Source organism: Eumetopias jubatus, unplaced genomic scaffold, assembly GCF_037043125.1.
Source record: "Eumetopias jubatus isolate StellerSeaLion01/CBP00866 unplaced genomic scaffold, mEumJub1_p1.0 scaffold_10, whole genome shotgun sequence".
Classification (NCBI taxonomy): domain Eukaryota; kingdom Metazoa; phylum Chordata; class Mammalia; order Carnivora; family Otariidae; genus Eumetopias; species Eumetopias jubatus.
The window spans coordinates 104,946,464-104,971,870 of record NW_028274816.1 but is presented as its reverse complement, the minus strand read 5'-3'; the positions used below and the strand labels follow the sequence as shown (position 1 = coordinate 104,971,870).

The 25,407-nt window shown below is 46.2% G+C and overlaps 1 protein-coding gene across 3 annotated transcripts; it reads left to right on the top strand.

Annotated features, from left to right (window-relative positions):
* Positions 1-25,407, top strand: SOCS7 (suppressor of cytokine signaling 7). Of its 3 annotated transcripts, XM_028089856.2 has the most exons (10): positions 1-971; positions 7,572-7,636; positions 10,531-10,635; positions 11,081-11,182; positions 12,050-12,180; positions 12,696-12,864; positions 15,174-15,302; positions 21,192-21,327; positions 21,761-21,911; positions 25,032-25,407. In XM_028089856.2, the coding sequence occupies exons 1-9, from the start codon at positions 1-3 to the stop codon at positions 21,879-21,881; spliced, it is 1,929 nt and encodes a 642-aa protein (XP_027945657.1). In that variant the 3' UTR covers positions 21,882-21,911; positions 25,032-25,407. The 3 variants fall into 3 exon arrangements, with proteins under 3 accessions (XP_027945657.1, XP_027945656.1, XP_087884420.1); XM_028089855.2 differs by lacking the exon at positions 11,081-11,182; XM_088028294.1 differs by lacking the exons at positions 10,531-10,635; positions 11,081-11,182 and having other exon boundaries at positions 165-971.

Genomic DNA, 25,407 nt, shown 5'->3' with positions numbered 1-25,407 from the left:
ATGCAGGGGGCCGAGCTCCGGGATGGCGAGGCGGCGGCGGCGGCCGCTTCGTACCGCGTCCTGAGCCGCCTGCTCGGCTATGGAGAGGCGGCCCCCGAGCCAGGCCCGCCGCCGCCGCCCCCGGGCCATGGCCCCCCGCCGCCACCCTTCCTCGCGCGGCCCGGTCCGCGGGGCTCCCGGCCGCCGCAGCTGATGGTGTTCCGCAACGTGGGTCGGCCGCCGGAGGAGGAGGACGCGGAGGCGGCCCCGGAGCCGGGACCCTCGGAACTGCTGTGTCCCCGGCACCGCTGTGCCCTGGACCCCAAGGCCCTGCCGCCGGGGTTGGCGCTTGAGCGAACCTGGGGCCCGGCGGCTGGACTGGAGGCGCAGTTGGCGGCTCTGGGGCTCGGGCAGCCGGCGGCGCCGGGGGTCAAGACGGTCGGTGGGGGTTGCTGCCCGTGCCCGTGCCCGTGCCCCCCGCAGCCGCCCCCTCCGCAGCCCCAGCCGCCTGCTGCCGCCCCGCAGGCCGGGGAGGACCCCACGGAAACGAGCGACGCGCTACTGGTCCTGGAGGGCTTGGAGTCGGAGGCCGAGAGCCTGGAGACTAACAGCTGCTCGGAAGAGGAGCTCAGCAGCCCGGGTCGCGGAGGAGGAGGGGGCGGCCGGCTTCTGCTGCAGCCCCCGGGTCCTGAATTACCCCCGGTGCCCTTCCCGATGCAGGACTTGGTCCCCCCAGGGCGCTTGGGTAGAGGGGATCCGCAGCCCCCGCCCCCGCCCCCGCCTCCTCCCGGGCCCCTCCGGCCACTGGCGGGCCCTTCTCGGAAGGGCTCCCTCAAAATCCGCCTCAGTCGCCTCTTTCGCACGAAGAGCTGCAACGGCGGCTCCGGCGGTGGGGATGGGGCCGGCAAGAGGCCTTCTGGAGAGCTGGCTACTTCTGCTGCGAGCCTGACAGACATGGGAGGCTCTGCGGGCCGGGAGCTGGACGCGGGGAGGTGAGACTGGCCGAGGGGCTGACTGACAAAACTTCTTTTCTTGTTTCATTTCCCTTTTATTCTGCTGCGAACATGCTTCTGACAATTCTTAGGATGTGCCTTTCATAAGGAGGCACAGAGACTTAGGGGTAAAGGTGGTGACATCGCCCATTAGGTCAGAGCTAAGTGGGGGAACAGTTTTCACTCTTAGGAAGTTCACTCCGGTGACGTTTCTCAGCTGGTTAGCATCCCTCCAGTTGGGAGATGATTTGAAACCATCCTCCCACCCCCAACCCTGGCCTGGCTTTTAAAGTTTTCCAAGGTGTCTGTCTACCATTATATCTGGTAGGGCGGTTGCTGGAAATGTTTGGTCTTTGGGGCAAAAAGTTGGTGTTGTAACCATTTAGCTTATTATTCTTTCTGTTTACCCCACCCCTTTCACACTCATGCCTACAAATGATGTGACACACGTGCAGTTGTAGGCCAGCAATTGTTTGGGTATCTCTGTTCAACATGTTAATGTTTTCCTGGTTGGTTTCTTAGATATACTTGGTATCTCAAGCCTGTGTGCTGACCACCATCTGGGAGAATAGAAAATAGTTTGCTCTCAAGCCCATGTGAGTATTCTAAGTGTGAGGTATAGACATGGGTCCGTGAGTTCTAGGCCAGTTGATGAATATTCCAAACTTGGACGTCGATTTTTTTTCCTCTGCATTTCTGAAGGGTGGACAGCACTCTGGCATCCAGTATTAGGTCTGTATATTAGTTTAAAAAGCTGTCAACTTTTGTGTCAAGAAGTGAGACTTCCCTTGTGGTAACTGCCATTGTGGTTTGCACCGCTGAGTGGATTCTGAGCAAAGATTGGAATTGGTTTTGGTGCAGCTCATATGGTGGATTCTTGAGACACACTGGCAACCACAACCCAAGGCTGAAGAACGGGTAGACCAATAGATTTGAGAACTTTACTGTGTACCAGAATCATGTGGGGAGCTTTAGGAAAAGATCAGTATGCCTGAGGGCCCAAGAGTTTAAATTTCTACAAAGCTTCCCACATGACCCTGAAGTATGACCTCGACTGGGAACCACTCATCCTTGGACTTCTCCTTTCAGGGGAGTTTGCATGCCCCCAAGAGGAAAGTGTGGGGTCAATTATGACTTAGCTGCCCTTTCTGAAGAGTTGTGCCAGAGCATCATCTTGGGAATCAGACCCAACGCAAATTCCCTAAAGAAATCAGTAGGTTGATGTGTGTTGCCCCTGCAGGTAGACCTATGTTTCTGCCTTTGCTTCCCAGTGAACTTATGCTGGGAGCTCAGGTCTTAAAACGTGTGGCTGCCGAAACAGCTTTTTTGTTGTAGGCTCTGCATTCAATGCTCCACTTACCAGTATAGATGAAATTTTCATCAGATGGGGGGAGGGCAGGATTGAATCTGTGGGTAATGACATAGGATAGACTGCTAATTTTCTTGTGGTTTGTCTTGCCTTTGTTCCATATTGACCAGGACTTGGTCTAAGATTCCAGAGACGCTGAATATGAGGTGTGGCGTGAAATTAGCTGCTACGTCTAATGGATTAGGAAGGGAAAAGGCATATAATGTTATACGGTTTTTTGCCTTTGGAAGCAGAATTTAATGGTCATTGGCTGCTCTTTTACCAACCCTCACACTAAGCACAATACAGATTTCTGCTGTAGAGCAAATTGGGCTGTAGCTCTGCAAGGAAGCTTAGTTCAGGGCACTGGAGAATTACATTTTTTGGTCCAAGGGCTTTTTCTGATGAATTGGAGAAGAGCTAGGTATTTGTGTATGAACGTTTGGCTGACTGCTATTAGGAGGCAGTGTGTTGCACAGAGGACATGAACATCTAGATTCCGTTTACAACTCCAACATCTGTGGAATGTAGGCCAATTTTGTCTTCTTCGTGCTTCCTTTTTTTTTTCATCTGTAAAATGGGAGTGATTATTGTCTTGTTCCTGTCCTTGTAGGAATTGAATGAAGACAAGAGAAATTGAGATGGAATATTTTGTGCTTTTGGAATAAGATTGAACTGGTAATTTTTTTTTTTTTTAATGCTTAGGATTTGGTGCTGCTAGATTTGCTTGTTAGCTTTTCCACAGCTTACTATGTGCCAGTCTTGTTGGCAGTCTCGCAGCTGTGAGAAACTTGGTAAGTCTGGCTAGGGTAGTTGTGATTTCTATGGATCTGCACCTTCTAAGTCTGCCCTGTTGGGAAGAAGGATGAGTTTGGAATTTTAGGTTGTTCTCTTGTTTTGATTGGTAGGGACCTGGAGGCTGTGAGAAATGTCAGTCTTTTGCCAGAAGGTATATGACCCCCCTTCTTATTGTTGGTTGGAGTTAATTACGAGTCTCTGCAATCTTTGCTGTATAATTTGGGGCTTTTCAGTAACCTCTGGGTATGGTTCTCTTTGCCCTTGTCCACATCTGCCTTTCCCACAGCTATCACTAGAAAGTACTTCCTGCCGTCATTTTAAAAGGCTTAATAGTCTCCATATTTTAACATGAAGCAAACCTTTAGTTCCTTTTAGATGCTTTAGAGTCCTAGATGGACCTATTTTAGTTCCTTTTAGATGCTTTAGAGTCCTAGATGGACCTACCTGGATATACTGAGTCTTAAGTCTTGTGCGAATTAGCTTAGAGAACCCTTTTCAAGTGAAGGAAGAAATGGGCCCATCGACTAATCAGGTTTCTGTTCTGGAGAACTGGGCTAGGCCTTGTAACACACATATGTTGGAATTCAAAGAGCTGGGCTTGATGCCTGGGGGCCTCGGTGTGATATAGAATTGCTATTTCAGGAAAACCAGTGAAGTTCCCTTGTCTTTTTCACATATGTTGAAATGATTGTCTTCCTTTGTATTTGCTGAGAAATAGCATTTGGTCTAACCTTTTAAAACCATCACCTAATACACACATGGTTGGAAATGGGTACCTTGTTCATTTTTCAAGGTTTGGTTTTTCCGAGTTAACAGTTGAGATTATTACTGGCTGTCTTCGTAATTGTGAGGTGGGAAAATGGAGAACAGTTCTGTAGTGGTTTCCTATTTGTTTGGAAAAAAGATAGAATTCTGGAAAGAGAGGCAGGCTGCCATTAGCCTGGGGCCCTGCTGTCGTGGACAGACCCGGCAGACATGAGAAAGCCTTTTCTGTTTCCTCGGGTCTTCAGGTCTCAGGGAGTCTTTTTGAGAAATAGCCTGACATGCTGAGAACAAGATGATTTTGTGGTGTGTGCTGAGGAAGTTCTGACTTTGGGTTTGGGTTTTGGGTCCATACTCCATGGATCTTTTCAACTCTCGTGCCACAAAGTGGTTGTGGTTGGCATCTTATCTTTTGGAATGAGCAACCTAACTTCAGAAATCTCTGTCCATTTGAGCCTGTGTCTTTCACTCCTTAACATTTTCCCTGCTAAAATCATTCCAAGGTTTTAGACGTTGGACCACGCCTCTTGGCTTTTCCCTGGAAGTTCCCTCCATAGGTTCTTCAGTTGGCGAATGATGGAGTTTTGGATCTGACCTTGCTGCACAGATGTCTGTGTATTGGAACTACAAATGAACACATGGTTTTTGTGCCTGCAGCACATGAACAGACACTGGCTCATGACGTGTTGGAAATGGCAAGGCTAGCTGACTTGGCACTGTGTGCTCTAGCAGGCTCAGAGGTAAATTGTGGCCATCAAACCTGGCATTTGGACATCCGAGTTTGGGAGTTACTGTAGAAAAGGACATGTTCAAGTCTTAGGACATCAGTAGATGGGGTTTATGGACAAGGGAGAGGGAGGACATCGTTATTTCATGGTTTATATTTTAGGTTTCAAGGAATTTGAAAAGTGGCCAGTGGTTTTATCAATGTGTTGTTGGCCCATCTAGTCTAATGCTTGTAAATTTTATCCCATGGATCTCTTGCCGTCCAGTTAGTAATTTACTGAGGCATTCTGTTTGTCATCTGTAGCAGAAGCAGTGGTGTAGCTGACACAAAGCACTGCTAGCCCCAAAGAAGACCTTTGCCTCAGGTCTTCTGCTGCCTCTGTCCTTTTCTGCCACCTGAGGTATAGCCCACCAGATCCTACCCCACCCTACCTCTCAAGTCTTTCTGCTGCTAAGATGCAAGTGGCACACTGGCAGAGTTAAAATGACTTAACTTTGCACCCTAATGCTTGTCAGGATGATCTGGGGAGGAATAAAATAACATGGGAATGTAGTATGGAAGGGTTAGTTAAAAATGTTACTGGAGCTGAATCATTCATGTTGTTTTCCCAAAACGGCACATCCAGCTTAGATGGGCTTTTATCGTTTTAAATGCTTCATGTCTACAAAAGGAGATACATAAAGTGTATGTACTATAATAATAATGAATTGCATACTTGGGTACCCACCACTAAGCTTAGCAAATAGAATGTTATCAGTATCTTTGAAGACCCCTGTGTGTTGCTTCCTGATTACATCTCTTCCCTCCCCCACGTAACCACCGTCCTCAGTTTTATGTTAATTGTTCCCTTGCTTTGTTTTTTATAGTTGTCTAGATTGGTCTTTTCATGAATGGCTGCCATTAGAATGCTCTCAGGATCCTTGAGACAGAAACTGCTTTGGATTTTTAGTTAGACAGTGTCTACCTGAAGAGAGAAGGAAGCACTTATTTTTATTATTAGCCTATCAGCCCCCTAGACCTTCTACTCTTCAAGCTTCCAGCCCCGAGGCCCCCTTATTTGCCAGAAAAAGCCATCCCAGGGCTCTCAAATGGCTCTGCCTGTGTTCAGATTCTGATGTATTTCTTTTTCTAGATCCTAGAAACTATGATTTTCTTCTGCAGAATGCCGGGGGTGGGGGAGAAGATGGGTCCCCACAAGATGTGTGCATTTGGGTACTGCCGTTCTTCAGTGCTTGGCACTGAAGAGCCTCGTCCCCAGCATGGGCAGATGGCAGAGTAATGCAGCTTCCTTTGAAAAGAGGCAAACGGCCAAATGGCTGAGGTGTGAACCCTTTGAGAGGCCAGTGCTTTAGGTTTCTACTTGCTGGGTTTAATGTTGTACCCAACAAGTTATCAAATAAAAATCAGCTTGGAAGCTCTTCAGTCTTAAAGTTCATGTCCAGCAGAATTAACTTTCCATTCCAGCCCTCTGGAGTGTTGGAACTAAGCTGCAGATGGTCAGGGTCAACTTTTATAAACAGAGGAGTCTGTGTGGTTGTGTCGTGTTTTGATGCAGCCATGTCTCCTGTGTGTGCCTTGGGTGGGGCAGGTACAGGGAGCGCCATCATTAGATGAGAAGTCTCAGCATCGAAGAAGTTGCAGAGGGAGTGTGAGAGGAATCCAGCGTCTTGGCTGTTTCTGAGTAAGGTCTTCACAATATGGTTTTGAAATTCTGTTTGAAGGGAGTCTCGAGAAGCTTAGATGTCTGTGTTAAAACAAATGCGTAAAGATCTTCCAAAGTCAAGTAATTTAAATAGGGTTTCATTTTGGATTTTCTGTGCGGCTTCTCTGTTGGTGCCTTTGAAGTTTTATTTAGTCCTTTGGGTGAGAGTAATTTTGGAAGGTGAGCCAGGTATAAGGCCTAGAGTCAGGCACTCAATTCGTGGGTTTTTTCCTTTTCCTTTTTTAAGTCTGGTTTGTTGAGGTATAATTTATGACCGCCTAAAATTCACCTTTTTTTTTTTTTTATGTGTCCAGTTCTGTTAATTTTGGCAAGGATATACAGTCATATAAGCTCTGCCACAGGCCAGATAGAGCATATTTTTATCACTTCTGCAAGTTCTTTCCCTTGTAGTCAATTCAGTCTTCCTGAGGTGAGGTTTTTGAGCTTAGCACATTTCTGGCCAGAAAGTCTTTGTCAGTCTTTTGGATTTCTTTCATTTCTCACTGAAAAGCCAGTTGAAATTGGTACAAAGTGAAGTTACCTTTGGTGTATCTTTTCACAGGAGATCTGGGTTTTCCAGCTGGCTCCCCAGAGCAGGATCAAGAAGTCATGGGGAGAGCCATGTGACTGGCCACTCAGAGAGGGGAAGGGCCATTTTCTTTGGGAGCCAGGCAGAGCCCTTAACCTGAGGGGGCCCCCTTGTTAGCTGATGGCTTTGTACCATGGCTCGGGGCATTTGTGTAGAAATCAGGGATCTTAGTGGTTGAACATTGCCTGTGCTTCTTGTGCCATTCTCAAGACCAAATCTATTCCCTGGTTCCCTTTGGGACCTCTTGCACCTTGGGGCAGGGCCATAGGGAAAGTGTTTGCTCCGATATGACACCTGCTCAGGTCAAGAGCCATTTTCTTGGCTCCCTTATGAAAATCAGCCTTGCATCTGACTTCCTTCCTCTAGAAATGGACTTGCTAATTACCACTCAAGGTGTTTTACTTTTCCGTTATGCTGGGTGTGGAGAGATCCAAAGGGATTTCTCATGGCTTTGTAGGCTGAACTTTGTAGGCAAATCTAGTTAAGAAATTGCCTGAATTATTTCATTCTCCCCCTTTAAATTTTAGGCTTTATTACAAAAGTGTTGTTGACAGTGACTAGGATTTGCTTGGTTTTTCAGTGCATCTAGAATTGAGTGTCGTAGTGACTTAAATGTGTATGTGTTCATTCCCCCATCCTCCCTTATATTCTCTGTGTGCTCTCTCACCCCCTAGGAAACCCAGGTTGACAAGAACTCAAAGTGCCTTTTCTCCGGTCTCCTTCAGCCCCCTGTTCACAGGTAAGGGTGATTGCTCTCTTTTTCTTCTGACCTCTGAAAGCAGGAGTGTTCTGAGACCTGTCCGGGGACACTTGCAGATGCACCGCAGAGCAAGCTTCTGGTGGGCCTGCAGCCACTTCCTTCATTCCATGCCCGCTGGGGTTGGGGTGAGGCTATTTTTATGGTGTGGAATGTGTTCTTGACTTTGGAGTCTTTATAGTTGGAGATAGAGACTGCTGGTAATTAGGTAGCCCTGGCAGGTACACAGTGCTTCGTTCAGGGCCATCATGTATAAATTAAAAGTAGGAATTACAAATTTATAGGCTCATAAAGGACTCTCTAGAAGTCATACAATTCCTGTCCTTGCTTTCAAGGGAGTTCATGGATGATCTAATAAACATGATCCATGATTGTCTGGTCTATTTTTAAAGACTTTGGGCAAAGGGGATTATGTGAACTCTTGTCTTACCCGTTTTAGGGGCCAGGAGTTCTTGCAGCTGTTAAGAGTTCTTCACTGTGTCTAATTTAAGTCTTTCCTATTGCAGCAGGGAACACAGTTGCTCAAGTAGGAAAGTGGTTGAATATCCTTTGGGCAACTCCCTTCTCCTTAATGGGGATCTTGTTCAGATAGGGAGCCTTTTTGTTAGTCAGTCATATATAGAGCTCCTGCTTAAGTAAGTGATAGAGAAGGTCTTTAGCATGCTGCCTCCAGTCTCAGGAACGGAGTACTCCTCATTGTGGTCCAACCAAAAAATCCTAACTTCAAACTCCTTTGGAGATTGTATCCCTCGAAAAGATGACAGGAAGAATTATGATTTAGGAATGAACATGTCCAGAAGATGTTCAGCAGGCTATTGGGACCCCTGTTACTGCATAGACTGCTGTGAGGTGTCAGAAGAAGTGAGTTGGTGTCTGTAATAGGCACAGATGGAGAGGGAGGCCTCTGTTCTTACCCGAAGCCCAGAATTAAAGAATCCTGTCCTGTAGCAGCATGTCTTTCTCGTTAATAATTGTTTCCTCTTTAAAGTAAGGAACGCTCACCCACATTTGTACTTTCAGGTTTGGTGTTCCTGTTTCAGACAGCCTCAGCTCTCTTGAATTACATCTTTTTTTTTTTTCTTAATTACATGTTTTACTTGAGTGCTATACCTAGGGGCGCGTTGCTGGTTCAGTCAGTTAAGCGTCTGCCTTCAGCTCAGGTCGTGATCCCAGGTCATGGTCCCATGATCCCAGATCGAGCCCCACATTGGGCTCCCTGCGCAGCGGGGAGTCTGCTTCTCCTTCTCCCTCTGCCCCTACACCCGCTCGTGCTCTCTCTCTCTCTCAAATAATAAAATCTTAAAAAAAAAATAAATAAGTGCTATACCTATCGTCCAGATCTCTGACCCTTCAGGAAACACACTTGTCTGAGCTCACTGCATTGCTCTGGGCTGCTAGGCTCTCAGTTACTAAGCTATGTGTTGAGTCTGGGCCCAGCTTCCCAGAGCTTCCACTGATGACTTTTAGTAGAGCTTTCTTTTTTTTCTTTTTCTCTCTCTCTCTTTTTTTTTAAGATTTTATTTTTTATTTTATTTTGACAGAGAGAGACACAGTTAGAGAGGGAACACAAGCAGAGGGAGTGGGAGAGGGAGAAGCAGGCTCTCCGCTGAGCAGGGAGCCCAGTGTGGGGCTTGATCCCAGGACCCTGGGATCATGACCTGAGCTGAAGGCAGACACTTAACAACTGAGCCACCCAGGCGCCCCTCTTTCTTTCAGTAAACTCTGCGCCCTACATGGGGCTCGAACTCATAACCCTGAGATCAAGAGTCACATGCTCTACTGACTATGCCAGCCAGGGCCCCCTGGCAGAGCTTTTCTGCTTATCTTAATTAGTGCTCAAGACCTTTGTAAAAAACTGTGTATTAGATTGTGAAAGCCCAACTCTTGGCCTTTTAGAGATACTGGTTACCTCATTTTTTTAACTGGGAAATAATAAAATTCTAGCTGAGGAGCTAATTCAGCTTCCTGAATGAGAAAAAGTTGTTGGAAGTAACACCCTAAGGGCCAAATTAGAGAAATCTTGAGAGTCCTCCCCCTGTGGGTCAGGCCTACCAAAACTTGTGAGTCAGCCTTTGTTTTATAATACCCGTTACCCTCTGGTGACTGAAGTGGAGAGAGGGTAGATGGGCTTGGATGGCAAGAAGGGGGGTATATGCAGAGAACAGAACTGCATGATAGGCCGGAAATAGGAGAAACCACGTGCCATCCCCCATCAGGCTCCTCTGGAGCTTACCTGATTTGGCTGACTGTGGAAGTAGTTCATTATTAGGATTATAAATGCACTTTTTGGCCTTTGTAGCCTTAGCTATTAGGAATCAGTTGATATGCGAAATGGTTGGTTCTCTTATGAGTGAATATTCTGGAAAATTTAGATGTAGAAAGCTATTTAGGAAGAAGTTGGGGCTCACCTTGGGACCTTTATCTGCATTCAGGTTACCATGCAATTCTTACATTTTTCTGGCACTTGCTTTCCATGTCCGTTTGGACTTGTAACAAGCTGCTTGCCTTGCTCCCTAAGGCAGAAATTGGTACACACATCTGTAAACATAAATGCTATGAGTTCCATTTGAATAAAGACCCCTTGTTAAGGTTACGTAGTCAGTGGCACAACCACAATTAATTGGCCTTTCCACTGTTAATCCTATGTTTCTGTCCTAAAGAATCCTTGACCTTTAACAGGACCGAGAAAGGATAGAATTTAAAATTGACTTGCCAGGTGTTTGGGGGTGATTCCAGCTCTGGGAAGCATTAGGTTTTGAGATTTTTGAGAGCCGGAGACCTCTAGCCTCCCTTGCTTGCCCTTTGCTTTCCTTTGCTTTCGACTTCAGCTGTGGGCAAGGTGCTTCCGTAACATGCTTGGTCTGTGAATCCCTCAGGTGAAACTGTGTCACTTGTGGACGTGGACATCTCTCAGCGGGGCCTGACCTCTCCACACCCTCCAACTCCCCCTCCTCCTCCGAGGAGAAGCCTCAGCCTCCTAGGTATAGTCTCTGCCCCTCTCTGCCTTCTTGCCCTAGTGGGAGGGGGTGAGCTCTAGAAACCTGTTGTTCTTTTCCAGGACTGGGTTTCTAATAACGACCCAATTATTCCCTGTCCCTTTCTCAGCACACTTGTCATCTCCCTAAGCAGTTAAATGGGTCTCTTACCTGCATGCTGTAACGTTTACTGTCCATATGTTGATTAGACCTGTATTTATCTTGCCCTGAATCTACCGGTAGTAGACTGCTTTAGGAATATCCTTACATTTCTGCTTTCAACAAAGGAAACCAGGTTAAGATGATTGTTGCCTCTGTGCAAAAAGACAGGGTGAAGGTCAGGCCATCTTGCTCCAGAGGGCAGCCTGATGATCCTTCTCCCTCTCCTCTGCTTCACCTCACTCATCTGTGCTCATATTTCTGAACCTCTTGCTTCTGTTCTCTCTTCTAGATGATATCAGTGGGACGCTGCCTACATCTGTCCTTGTGGCTCCGATGGGGTCTTCCCTGCAGTCTTTCCCCCTACCTCCGCCTCCTCCACCCCATGCCCCAGGTTAGCTTAGTTTAGAGGCAAGCCTTGTAAAAGTTGGGAGTACAAAGTAATATACTCTTGAAGGATGGGAGACGTCTATTTATGGAAATAATAGGACTTATGAGAAAGCTTAAATCTTATCCCCTTGGCTGGGCCAGAACTCCTTGGAATTGAGGCCAAGAAGTGGTTTTTCTAACCCATTTTCCCTGTGGAGGTGAATCTGACTTTTGTTAGGGATAAAAGACTATTGAATTTCTCACGTCTTTGCTGCCGAACCTGCTTTGCGGTCTCTGAGTAGATCTCACTTAGGAGACTGCCTTAATTTCCTAATGGTGAAGAGGTTTAAAGTTTTCAAAGTTCTCTGGTGTTTCTAAGCTTTTAGTATTTACTGCAGCCTTGTAAATAAGTACCAAGCATTTAGTAGCCCATACCTGCTTTGCCAGCCTCCAGTCCCCCAGGAGTAAAATGAATGAAATCAGCATTCTTTTCCACTTGCCTGGCAAAATCGTTCCTCTTCCTGGGCAAGTAAGCGAGTCACTATTTCCAAGGCTGCTTTACCGGCGCTTCACCTCGAGGTGGGAGAAGCTGGAATCGCTCTAGGCTGGTGAAGCCCCTGAAGTAGTCACCTTAGTCAGGTTAGTGAGCAGCTCCTCTAGCCCTCTCTTGGGGTCAAACGCCCCCACCCATCCTTCACAGCTTACACGAGCCCACACAGCTTTTTGTTACAGCCCATCCAGCTCCTTTCCACTGCTTTGGCGTCCACCCTTTCCAGCTTAGCTTCTAATGCCTTGCCCCTCTTCAGTTAGCATCTCTGTTTTGTGGGGAGGGTCTGCTTGTGCTTGGGAGCCGGGAGGGTGAACAAGTGACCGCCACTCTCTTGCCCGGCAGATGCATTTCCCCGGATTGCTCCCATCCGAGCAGCTGAATCCCTGCACAGCCAGCCCCCCCAGCATCTCCAGTGTCCGCTCTACCGGCCCGACTCAAGCAGCTTTGCCGCCAGCCTTCGAGAGTTGGAGAAGGTAGGCGGTGCCCGGAGACTGGCGGCTGGCCTCCTCTCCCACTCTCCTTCTTCTGTCCTGGGCTCTCCTTGTCTTATTTTTAGAGGAAGAGTAGTTCTCTTGCCTCTATATTTACAGTGCCAAAGCAATATGCTGCTATGATCAATTCCATAAGGGACGTTGTAAAATGGAATCTTGGAGAAAAACATTTGAATGTGGTGAAGAACGGTTATGGAGAACTGTTTACTTAGTGGAAGCTGACTTTGACAGATTAACTGACCCAGTTCCCTCTCCTTTCTTTGTCGGGCCCTGGTAATGGGACTGTAAGCTTATTCTTCTGTTACTCTGGAGGGGTAAAATGAATGAGCCTGCTGTTCATTGCTAATGGTTAAGACACTCTTAGCAGCTCTTGCCTAGTGAAATGTTTTAGAAGTGATGGGAGGGTGGGGATTCTCCTGCGGTAAAATCGATAGTGCTGAAAACGTGCACCTTTCCCCCATGCTGTGAAGTACTTGACCACTTCTTGTCTTTGATAGTGTGGTTGGTACTGGGGACCAATGAACTGGGAAGATGCAGAGATGAAGCTGAAAGGGAAGCCAGATGGCTCTTTCCTGGTACGAGATAGCTCTGATCCTCGTTACATCCTGAGCCTCAGTTTCCGGTCACAGGGTATCACCCACCACACGAGAATGGAGCACTACAGAGGTAAGAGATGCTGCTGTTTGGGGAAAGCCTTCTTCCCCCTTTGCGGGTCTCTACTCTTGCTATCTGGCCTTTTTGCGGGAAGGTTTTTTAGAAGTGGAACTATGGATAGGGAGGAAAACCTCATACTCCGTTGAATGTTGTTATGGGTACTGGTTTCAGTCCTAGAAGGAATGTTGGCAGGGGTAGGGAGGAAGGTGAGGGTTCTGTTGAAAAGTATTCTCAGCATTTCTCTCCAAAAGACGAGGGCCTGAACAAGACTGTCAAACAGAGCAAAGCCGGTAGAATTCTCTTGATAGAAGGAAGAAATAACCTAGGACCTTTCCACAAATTCTCCCAAGCTCCGTTCGTAATTAGACTTAACGCGTGATGTCGCTTCAACTTTCACCGCTATGTAGGTAATTTCTGTATCTGTATCTCATAAAGAAAAAATAATTAGACTTAACATCTAGAGAGACTTCTATTAAATCCTGTACACAAAGAGGAGAATTTAGTTTTTATCCTGTGACTGTCCTGTAAGTGAATTTCTTTGCCTGAGAGTCGCATCGGCTCTTCCTGCCAGACAGCATGGTGATAATTTCTTTAGGTCACCTCTGTGGTCTCTTAGGAAATAGTCATCAGAACTCAGAGACTTTGTGGGATCAACATGCTTTAGACTATCTGCCTTCCTTCCTGGGGGGTCCCTCCTCCTCTGTGGTCAGCTGGTGCTGAATGCTGTGGTCGTGTATAGAGCTGATTTGTTCAACCCTGCTGTCTGGATTGACTTTGCATCGTGGCATTCTGTGTTTGACCTGGGCCAGAAACTCGTGACGGTCAGCAGTGGCAGGGCTGGGTACTACATCCTTTGTCTCCGAGTAACTGCCTGTGTTACAAATTTGAAAAGTGGAGAGAACTTTGGGGAATTTCAGGGATCAGCCTTAAAGGAGCTGTGTTAGCCACAGCCTCACAAGCAAGAGTCTCTTGCAGGCTCTTCTCAGCCCCCACCATGTCTTTTCTGCTGTCAGCCATGTTGTGCTGTATGTATCTGGTTTGCTTCTCACGTGGGGCAGGAAGTAGCGTGTTACGCCAGCATAGCTTTGTCCATGGTTTCCTCTGTCCCCACCCCTGCCTTAAAGGTGCATGAAGAGAGAGGCCCTTCAGTCCACAGACCTGAGAATTAGTTAGATAGCTGTGGCCTAGCCTGCTTGCCCCCTCTCCTGCTATTTCCAAAGGCCAAAATCAAACCAGAAAAACACCATGCAAAGAAAAGCATTTTCAAATGAAGTATTTTTTTTTAAAGATTTTATTTATTTATTTGACAGAGGCACAGTGAGAGAGGGAACACAAGCAGGGGGAGTGGGAGAGGGAGAAGCAAGCTTCCCACTGATCAGGGAGCCTGATGCGGCCTCGATCCCAGGACCCTGGGACCATGACCTTAGCTGAAGGCAGACGCTTAACGACTGAGCCACCCAGGCACCCCTCAAATGAAGTATTTTTATAAATCTATGAAAATGATGAGTGACTGGGCCATGAGAATGAGGAATAAATGCCTGACCTCTAAGGTCCCTGATAGGCAAGAGGCCGGTAAGGAGAGAACCTTCAAATGGTGCTCCAGTTACTTTTTGTTCAAAGGGGCTTTTCTTCCTCGAATAAATGGAATTTTTAATAGAAGCCTTGTGGGTCTTTCAGTTGCCAGTTTAATGGAGCATTTGTCTTTATCTTTTTGAGTGATATTGTAAGAGTAACTAGAGAGACTCAAGTCTGTAGTTCTCTTGGATTCCGTCCCTTTTGTGGGTGATTGCTTTGCATTTAGTGCTTGAGTTTTTGGTTTGTTTTTAGTCATGGAGTTCAGTTTCCCTTTTGCTTTTGGGACTCTAAAATTTTGGGGTGGGATCTTTGCAACATACTGTGGGGGGTGTGAATTGAGAAGTTAAAGAAGAAAAGACTTAGAATTTGATGTTTTGTGCGTAACACCTGAATGAGTGAGACTTGCAAAACCACTCTTCCTTTCTTGCCTCGACTATTCCATGAATGCTTGAACACAGAGTTTCTTGAAGGGATGGCATTTCAACTGGCTTTTGCTATGGCAGTCTTTTTTTATGGTCTGTGATTTAAGGATTAGTGTTCATACTAATGTCTTATTAAAGGTGATTTCTTCCTTTCCATTCATTGTGGAGCAAACAGGAACAGGCGTCTTCAGGGACCTCTGTCTGACAGCTTGCCCACAAATGACCCTCCCAGAATTGTGAATCGTTTCAATGTTTAAGTGAGCTTCCCAGATGTTTTAAAAGTAAGTTTTTACATCTTTACCTCTCCCTGATTTTCCATGGCAGGAACTTTCAGCCTGTGGTGTCACCCCAAGTTTGAGGATCGCTGTCAGTCAGTGGTGGAGTTCATTAAGAGAGCCATCATGCACTCCAAGAATGGGAAGTTCCTCTATTTCTTGAGATCCAGGGTTCCAGGTAAGGCTAGAGTTACATTAATTATATAACTTACTTGGGTATGATGCATTATAGTATCAAAATGTGTCCCCCTGCCTCCCAGAAAAAGCCACACTTACTTGAAGTCCTTTTTCCTGGCTCTTCCTGGAGTCCAGTGGTTAATCTCCTGCTCTTGTACATTAATCCTTCAACATACTGAGAAGGAATCTTTGCTTTTCTGAACACACGAATGAGAAAATGGATGCCATCTTGCTGCCCGGGCGTCATGTGAATATTTAACATTCAGAGGTGTCTCCTTGTCCCTGATCCAGGCATCTCACGCTTCCATGTGAAGCAGAGAGGTGAGAACTTGCTCAGGTCATTTCTACGGGAACAGGGAAGGTAAAAAAGTATTCACTAGAAAGGCCACGGTGAGTGTCAAGGAGGCTGAATTCAATGACAGTCTGCTGTGGATTTTGTCCATTCGTACTGAACTTGCTGTTAAAGAGTAGATGGTTCTTGTTGATTCTTATATCTCTACTAGCATTAAATATAAAGACATTTCTCCATTTGGGAGCTTTGGGAAGTTCCGTTCCCATCCTTGCTGGCGTGGTTATATAGTCTTTCTGCCCACTAAGTAGGGAGCTAGCTATCTAATCTCTCCCGAAGGGAGGGAAGGGATGGTTTGGAGGAGTCTGTCTGCTTTTATAGGGTTGGGGAAAAGCAAAATGACAAGCATATTAATTGAGGAATTTGTAAGATACAAACAGATTAAAATGAGAACTTCATGCGTTCCCAGTGAATCAAATTGAGATTCTTAAACAAACTGTGTGCCAAGAAATTGCTTTAAAAAGAAGTTCCAGGGGAGCCCCAGGCAGAACATCAGTAACAGGATTGAACCAGGTTACAGGAATGTGTTTTATAATCTTGGTGATTTAAATAAGGCATGATGGGTGAAAACTGTATTAATTCTCACTTCATTTCGTATTTGCTTCAGCGCTGTCAACACAGTTGGGTCTCATGCAGTTGACTTGGTTAAAGGGAAAAGTTAGAATCCTTTCTTATAGGAATTGACTCTTTAGTAATTTTTAAAGTTTGTGGCTTTTGGAGGTTATTTATTTAGCAAGCACTTATTCTGTAACTCGGTATCAAAAATAAGCCGTATTTCTACCCTCAGAGATCTCATGGCCTCAGAAAGAGGACAGGTAGGAAGATAAAGGCAAGAGCACATGTAGAACTCAGTACAAGGCAGGGCGGTCAGTGGTGGGTGATTGACAAGGGCGGGGAAGCAGCTCTGTTTGTGGGTGAACCAGGGAAATCCTCTCAGAGGATTCTGGAGTCTGAAGCATATATCTACTTGTAGAGTATTTGAGAGACTTGGACTCTGCTATAAGCTCATTTCATTCTACAAATGTGCCCTGCCTGCAGAAATTTTAACTAAGATTCTTAACATTGGTAAGGGTTAGAACTTGTAACAGTTGCTACTATTTATTGACTGTGTATCCTGTGCCAGTTACTTTGTCAGGTTCTTTATTTAAACAGCTCTCATTTCAAAAAAAAATAAAAAAAATAAACAGCTCTCATTTCTTACAACAACCCAAAGTTAGCAAATAGATTGGTCTATTTATAGATAAGACCATTTTCATTTGACAGTGAAGAAACTGAGGCTGAGGCTCAAATGTGAAGTCGCTTAGCTGATCAGTGCTGAAGTCAGAGTTCAAACCCAGGCTCAGCTGACTCCAAATCCTGTGCTTTATTTGCTACCAGTCTGTTACTGGGGAAAAGTAACAGCAAGCAAATTGAAAGCTGAGTTTGCTGAGACTTGTGGAGACTACATAAGGAAGTCAGAAGTGTTATTAGTGGAGGGTGTCTTTTTAGGACCTATGAGGAATGCTACAGAGGGGATATCTACTTGCACTTAAAATTGTTCTTTTGTTTTTTGTTTTTTTTTTTTAAGATTTTATTTATTTATTCATGAGAGACAGAGAGAGAGAGAGAGAGAGAGAGAAGCAGAGGGAGAAGCAGGCTCCCAAGGAGCAGGGAGCCCGACGCGGGACTCGATCCCAGGGACCCTGGGATCATGACCTGAGCCAAAGGCAGACGCTTAACCATCTGAGCCACCCAGGCGCCCCTGCACTTAAAATTGTAATCAAACTGAGAAGGCAAAGCAGAGTTAGTATTTGCTCCTAGACCCTATGTGACCTCTCTTTGAAGGACTGGGACAAAAGGCAACGTCAGTGTTCTCCCTTACCGTGGTTTGCTGTCCTCCTTTGCTTGTCATAAAAGTCTAGGCGTTCTGTGAGGTTGATTCTGTGAGGGACTTGGTGTGAAGAAGAGGTAGGGATTAGCATTTAAGTTGAGCTTTCTCAACCTACACCAGGGATTTTAACTCAGTAGATTCCAAAAGGAGCCTGTTTGTTGAGACTTTGGGATGATAACTGAATGCCTACAAGGGGCCACGGATTATTTGATTTAGCCCTTACAAAATCCTTTAAAGGGATACTACAGTCTCTCTTCTTTCTTTTCTTTCGTTCTTTTTTTGATACAGATTAAGAAACTGAGGTACAGTGGGGTGCCGGGGTGGCTCAGTCGGTTAAATGTCCTACTCTTGATCTCAGCTCAGGTCTTGGTTTCAGGGTTTTGAGTTTGAGTCCCACAATGGAGGCCAGCATGGAGCCTGCTTAAAACACACACACACACGCACACACACCCACCCACCCACCAACTGAAGTACAGTGAGTTGCAGAGCCAGGATTCAAAGTCAGGTTTTCTTTCCAGCTCAGTACTAGAGCTGACTGCACTAACAGGGCCTGCAGACTGGTGTTAAAGGGATGCCAGGGCTCATAGGAATCATAAAGTTAGGGCTAATGGAAAAGTTCTGGTTGGTGGCAAGTAAGAAGCAGAAGGAAGGACATGAGTTAGAATAAATGGAGTAGTTGGCATCAAAGGAGGGACCCCGAGTAAAAATAAAAATGATGGCACCTGATCTTAGTTTCCCCCTTATCTCTTTTTAGTAGTGGAACATAGTCATAACAAATCCGAGGTCACTGTTTGCATCTCAGTCTGGGCCATTCCACAGTTACAAACTAAACTCCTAACACCACCAGGCAGCAGTCTCAAAAAGAGAATATGATGGGATTGGCACAGAACCCTTGATGCTGTTCGAGCCAAAACTCAGTGAGCATATCCTTCTTAGCTGGGGGGGATCTTCATCATCTGCGAAGTGCATGAAGAGAAAATACTTTTTTAAAAGATTTTATTTTTAACTAATCTCTATACCCAACACAGGGCTTGAACTCACAACCCTGAGATTGAGTTTCGTGCTCCACCAACTGAGCCAGCCAAGTGCCTCCAGTACCTTTTGTTTTTTAATTGTACTTTGAATTGCACAACTCTAAGGAAAATTGGTCTCTCTTTTGTAACCATCATTAATCTTATAATTATTTGTTTTGTTCAGTGACAAAAACTTCTCTGTATCCCAGGATACAGAATCTTAATTCTGCACTATTGACATTTTGGCCTGGAAAATTCTGGTCTTCAGGGAACAGTTTGGTTTGGCAGAAAGATCTATGTGTGGGGCTGCTCAGACTTGGAAGACATGTGTCACCCCTAACCTAGTCCTTGTTGGGGGGAGAAAAAAACAGTGAAGTGGCTGGAAACTGGATTGGTGCCCAGGACCCGTGGTATGAAGGACCAGAAGAAGGTTCCTGATGATCACTGTCCACCTCGCCCTTTCCCTTTTTGCTGTCCTGGTGTCTTATTTCAGATTTATTTCCATTTCTGACCTCTTCTGTTAACATGCTCTGGATGTGAGAGCTCCAGTTGTTTGCTGTGTTTGGGGGCAAACAGTAAATGGTCAGGTTGACAGCAGGAAATATCAGAGAATTAACAGGTTTCAAATTGCTATTTGTGAGCCTAAGGCTAAAACTAACACAATTAAATAGGCAAGTATATATGGTCATTAAAATTCAAGTAGGCAAACTGTCAGATAATTTTATGCTGCTTATTATCCTGATCTCTTTAAGCACAAGTCCGATAGTACTGTGTCTTTGGGAATAAATAATTAGATACATAAATTACCTTTATCTCTGAAACATCATGTTGAACTTAGCATTATTACAACCCACCCCCAAAAGCTTTTTTGTTTGCCATAGTTTAATTTACTAAAGAATATTTTTTAAAACATATGAGAGAGAGGGTAAATTCAAAGAGGCCTTTGAACCCAGTACCATTTTAAAACCACTTGAGTTTAAATATATTCAAGAGAGTAATTCATGTGTGATTTTTTTTTTTTTTTTAAATAGTGTATGAGTGGAGAGGACCAGTCATGTGGGTGGAGGAGGCTACTGTGCTTCCAAGGATAAGCCCGAGGATTGAAGGGATAGGAGCAAGGAGAGGAGTGAGAGAGGCCAGTCATGAATCAAAGTGCTGGGGCTCTCCTGGATAGCGCCCTCAGCAGACAGCAGAGGGGCAGGTGCTCTGGGGAGACAGAACTGAAGAACCCTCCTTTGAAGTTCTGTGAGCTCAGCTCTTCCTCAGACAGAGCAGGTGCTCATGGCAGGCTGGCTTTGTTGGTTCTGTACTGCGAGCAAGTTCTCTGAGCCCCCAGTAGACCTCAGTTTCTTCATATGTGAAATGGGGATAATTGTGATACCTACCTCAAAGTACAGTTTTGAAGACTAAATGAGTTAAATGTTTTTAAGTCAAGCCTGCTTGCTTAGTAACAGTATAATATGTATGTTGACTTTTTTCTTTTTTAGAAAGTCTGTTATCAATGACCATGCAAAGGCTCTGGGAGACAATCTGCAAGCTTTAATTTTTTTCTTCTCACGCCTTCAAACAAAACTTAAAAATGTTTGAAATTAAACTCCTAAAACAGTAGTAGACCGATAAGTTGTGCCTACAGAATTTCTTTTGATAGGACAGCGACTGAGAAAAGAATTCTTTAAAAGATTGTGTAGCTCAGATTCTTTCTGAGAGCAGTTTGCTTATTTACGTGCTGTAGCCCTTTTGTTTATTGAAACCAGAATATTCTTTGTTCCCTCGGACCAGTTTCAGTGTCCCTGCTATTGTGGATGTTTCTGTTCTGTGGCACTGACCCCTGGCGTGGGCGGGGTGGGGGCTGGAATTTCCCAGCGTCAAGCCCGCTGAAGTTGATGAAAGCAGGGTGTGGGGCTCCCGTTGGGCCTGGTTGGCATCAGTCAGAAGGCACTTTGGCACTGAGTGGTACTAATTCCAGCTTCCCCAAGCTAGTGTCATTGCTTTTCTTTTAAAAGCATCATCTTTTTTTCTGTTCCTAGACCCAGCCTAAAACTTCAGGAGCAAGGAGGGGTTGGAGGAGGAGAAGTGGGGGGTGGGGGAGGGTTATGGGAAATAAGTGGTTAAACCCGCTGGTCCTGGCTTGAAGTAAATGGCAGGAGTGATAGGCTTGTAGCCTTGATCCCAGCCATTGCCTTCTGCTTACCAGCCTCTTAGTTGGGATTGGTTGGGGACTCCTCTAAGCAGCCTTTCTGAGTTCTCCCCTTCAGGATGCTGCTAGATGTGCTCTCGCAGTATCCCCCATTCTTAGCAGGGGTGCTTTGATTCCTGCTCTTCACGGAGAGCCTCAGGCCTGGGATTGGCCACATGGCTCCAAGTAAAGTCTCTAGCTTGGTGGTTTTCATTGGGCTATTCTGAAGAGCGAGACTCTTAGCTGTGAAGAATAGTGCTAGGGAGGCCCTTGGCAGAGCAGAATCGAGTGTCTTGAGTGAAATACAGTGGTAATGCTTCTGCAAATGGAAATCAGCAGTTCTTTGTGGAAGGGAGCTTTTGCACAGAACGCACATGTGAACTATAAAGAAGCCCTATTTCCCTTCCCTGGATTCGCTTCATAAGGGGAATTGTAGTTAGCTGCATTCCTTCTGAATATGTCCTTGGTTTTCATTCTTGAAGGACTGCCACCAACTCCAGTCCAGCTGCTCTATCCAGTGTCTAGATTCAGCAATGTCAAATCCCTGCAGCACCTTTGCAGATTCCGAATCCGACAGCTCGTCCGGATAGATCACATCCCGGATCTCCCACTGCCTAAGTACAATGGGGTCTTTCGGGTCGGGGCAGGAATGGAGGCTTAGTTAGAAACGTGAGTGAGGCCTGCCAGCTGATAGCACAGGCAGAGCCTGGCGCTCTTCACAGGCATCCTCCTTTCACTTCTCGCGTGTCTTAGCACCTAACTCTAGAAGTGTCACATGGCAGCTAGAAGGGAGGAAGGTGTGTGTGTGTGTGTGTGTGCATAAGCCTCCCTTCTGCAGTCTCTACGAAGAGTGGAATGGAGGTGGTAAGAGGGAGGGAGACAGAGCTATAACAAGTGAGAATGTGGCAAGTTTCTTTGGTCAGCCAAGTTTTTTTGTGTAGTCACAGCCATACAGGGGTTGAAGAAGAAGGAAGGCTTGAACAAAGGTGGTCTTTTGTTTATGGTCTTTGTAAATAACACTTTATGTGTATCCCTCTTGTGTTTTTCACAGACCTCTGATCTCTTATATCCGAAAGTTCTACTACTATGATCCTCAGGAAGAGGTGTACCTGTCTCTAAAGGAAGCGCAGCTCATTTCCAAACAGAAGCAAGAGGTCGAACCCTCCACGTAGCGAGGGGCCCCCTGCTGATCGCCACCAAGGGTATGAGCTCTCTGCCTTACTGTCCAGCCAAGTGTCTCCCTGAACAGTTACCGTCATGTGCTGGGCCTCACCCTCCTCCCCCACACCCCATGTGTATACTCCGGATCCAGATGTCTGCCCAGAGAGTCACCAAATCTGATAACGGGGTCCCCAAGGGGGCACATACACCAAATGGGAGAAGAGCAGACAGACAGGAGGGGCTTAAAAAGTATTTGCCAAGCAACATGCAAGCTAAGCACCGAATATAAATGAGGAGAACACACAAGTGTAGCTTAGTGTGGGGCCTTCTCTCTGGCCCCTCTCCCTGCTGTTGCACAAATGACATGTAAAACAGGAAACCAAAAAGGAGGAAAAGGTCATCAAAGGGAGTGCAGGCCCCCTTTCATTTGCAACAGGTGTGCACTTGAGTGAGAACTTCCAAGGCCAGTGGCATGGAACGTGGGGGTGAGGAAAATAAGCTCACTCTTCTGGTTAGAGTTCCATCTGGACCACTGTAGAGTAAATTATTGAAAAGGATAAGTGAATTAGCTAAGGAATTCATTTATCTGAGAGGCTCTTCTCCTGTCGCTACATTAACTGAATTCTACTCATTTATTTTCCCCATAAAATATCTTGGAATACTGGTTTGTGCAGATTGATTCTAATTGGTCTTTTAAACTGCCTTCATGTAGGCATTGAAAGATAGAGGTGAGTAGGGAACAGAATTGCCAGAGAGTTGTAATTTTGGTAGTGTGGGTTATACGTATGATCACGTGTAACATTCTCGTGATCTGCCAGGTGTGGTGACCCCCATCTCTCCTCTTTGTGTGGACTGCCTTCCTGAAGCACTGAATATGTCTGCTTCTCCTCCAACCTTCTCTGTTCCCCAGTGCTGTCTCCCACATGATACAAACTAAGGGAAAAAAACCCGCAGAGTGACGGTCTGAGAATGAAGGGAGTCTTCCATCTCTCCACGCTCTCTGCTCTCTTCATAACTGGAGAGTGTGTTGACTGGCGTTTATGCCCCACGGGTTTTCCTGGGCCGTGGCTAAGGTGAACCCAGCTGGGTGCCTCCCTTCTTAGCTCTGGAAGTCCCTGATCCTATGCTTGGGGGAAAGTACGTGAGCTGGGCTAATAAGGATTAACAAGGGGAGAAGGAATGAAAGGAGAGATCAAGAAGTCATAACTCTGGGAGGCTACAGAGCTTTAACTTAAAGCATCCTGGACGGGGTGTACAATCTCTTGTCATATCTTCAATTACATGCAAGTTGTATGCCCTTGGAAGCGACACCTAAAACATCCAAATGTTCTGATGTCTAGGAGGATTTCTCTGCTTGGTGGCTTTGCAGCTGAAATTAGGATGGGAATTAGGTAGGAGGGAACCAGGGAGGCGCGCCTACACAAACGCACCGTTGTGGAGTAATTAGGACCCATTAGTTAGAGCACCACCTCGGTGGGTGCTTAGGAGGAACCCTCCCAAACAGCACATTCAGAGGTGGACTTAGTATGGTGGAGGGTTCCCAGCTTCAGCATATGGGGAATAAATGACTAACACGGAGCAGAGAAGTTTCAGGATGAGAGGGGCTTGCTAGCTGAAAGAAATGCAAAGGAGGAGTGGTTAAACTTACTCTGTGTGGCGCCAGGGGCAGGCCAAGGGTCACGATTGATGTAAGATAGGAGGAGTTCGACCTCAGTCCCACTTCAGAAGAACTGTTTTAACAGAGAGGTCCAAAAGCAGAGTGGTTTTCCACAGGTCTTAGGGAGCTCCCCATTTGGCTTTGCCTTTAGCAGCTCTGCCTGCTTGTTAAGTACCCAGTGTGGATTGGGAAGAGTGTGCTGAGCGAGGTGATTTGTGGCCCTGACCTCGCTGAGCTGCAGTTCTCATAAGGAGAGATGGACAGCAAACATATAAAGAAGTGAATAGGCTACTTTCAGTTGACCATACATGTTAGGAGGAGTAAAACCTGGTGAAGTTTAATGACTAGTGGTGGGATAGTGCTACTCAAGTTTGGATGATCAGGGAAGGCCCTTGTGAGGAGGTGTCATTTCAGCTGAGATCTGAATTATCAAAGAGTCACCCATGAGAGGATCTGGGAGCAGAGCATTCTGGGCAAGGAGTCCAGTAAGCATAAAGGCCCTGAGATAGGAAGGGACTTGATCTGATGAGGTATAGGCCAGGGGTAGCCATTTGTCATGAGTATGGGGGGCAAAGGATTGAACTAAACTCCCAGGGTCTCTTTGCTGTGTGTGACACCAGGATTGTTGTCTATGGCAAAGAATAAGCATCATGCTATCCTCACTCCTGATTTAGACCTTAGAGCCCCATCCCACGTCCGGCTCCCTGCTAGTGGGGAGTCTACTTCTCTCTTTCCTTCTACCCCCCAACTTGTGCTCCCTCTCTCTCAAACAAATAAATAAAATCTTAAAAAAAGAGAGATTTTATTTAAAGAGAGAGAGAGTGAGCAGGGAGAGGAAGCGAGAGAGAGAATCTCAAGCAGACTCTGTGCTCAGCTCGATCTCACGACTCTCAGACTGTGACCAGAGCTGAAATCGAGTCAGACACTCAGGGCACCTGGGTGGCTCAGTTGATTGGGTGTCTGCCTTTGGCTTGGGTCTTGATCCTGGAGTCCCGGGATCGAGCCCCACATCGGGCTCCCTGCTCAGCTTCCCCCCCGCCCCTCACCTCGCTCGTGCTCTCTCTGTCTCGTTCTTGCTCTCTCTTAAATAAATAAATAAATTAAAAAAAAAAAATCAGACGCTCAACCAACTGAGCCACCTAGGTGCCCCTTTTTTCTTTCTTTTTTAGTCCCTGGAGCAGGTGAGCCTCGGGAAAGAAGTGGGGAGAAAAGTGGGTGGAAAACTAAGGGGTAAGGGAAAGGGAAAGAGAAGTGAGGTGATATGACACAATATATTTGTCAGTTATTTTAGGACCTTTTTTGGTGTCCAAGTCCTGGGCTGCTCAGGTCCCCCAGCAAATGCTGTTGCTACATCCTGAGCCAGCACCAGTGTTTGTGGAAGTCTTTGGCTATCCAGATTCCAGCTCTCCTTTTGAGCTGTACTTTTCCACCTCCAAAGGCTGAGCTCTTCTCCATTTGGCTCCACTCCATTGAGCTGCTCTCATTTTTTTCCTTTTTCACCTAGGCATTTGGTTGCCAAGCTCCAGTTCTGAAGAACCAAATGAAGCTACTGTGGAAGGGGGAGTGAGGAGAAATGAGGGAATTGGAAGGGCTGAGTTCCTCCGTGCAAAGACTTCGGTCCCCCTTGCAGTCCTGGGGCTTGGAAGAAGCACACAACCACACTCTCTGCGTGGGGGCTCCACCTCTCCACATCCATCCCCCGCGGTATCCTGGAACTGGACGAGCTCCTTGGAAAACTGGAATAAGTCTCAACACTGTTCCTTTTTTAGAAGTTTTGTTTTGGATATTTGCATTTCTCGGTATGGAAAACTTCCTTTAAAGGCAGCTGGGGTTCGTGCCCATTGGACTGGAAGTGGTGCCAAGGGTGAGCCAGGTCCAAA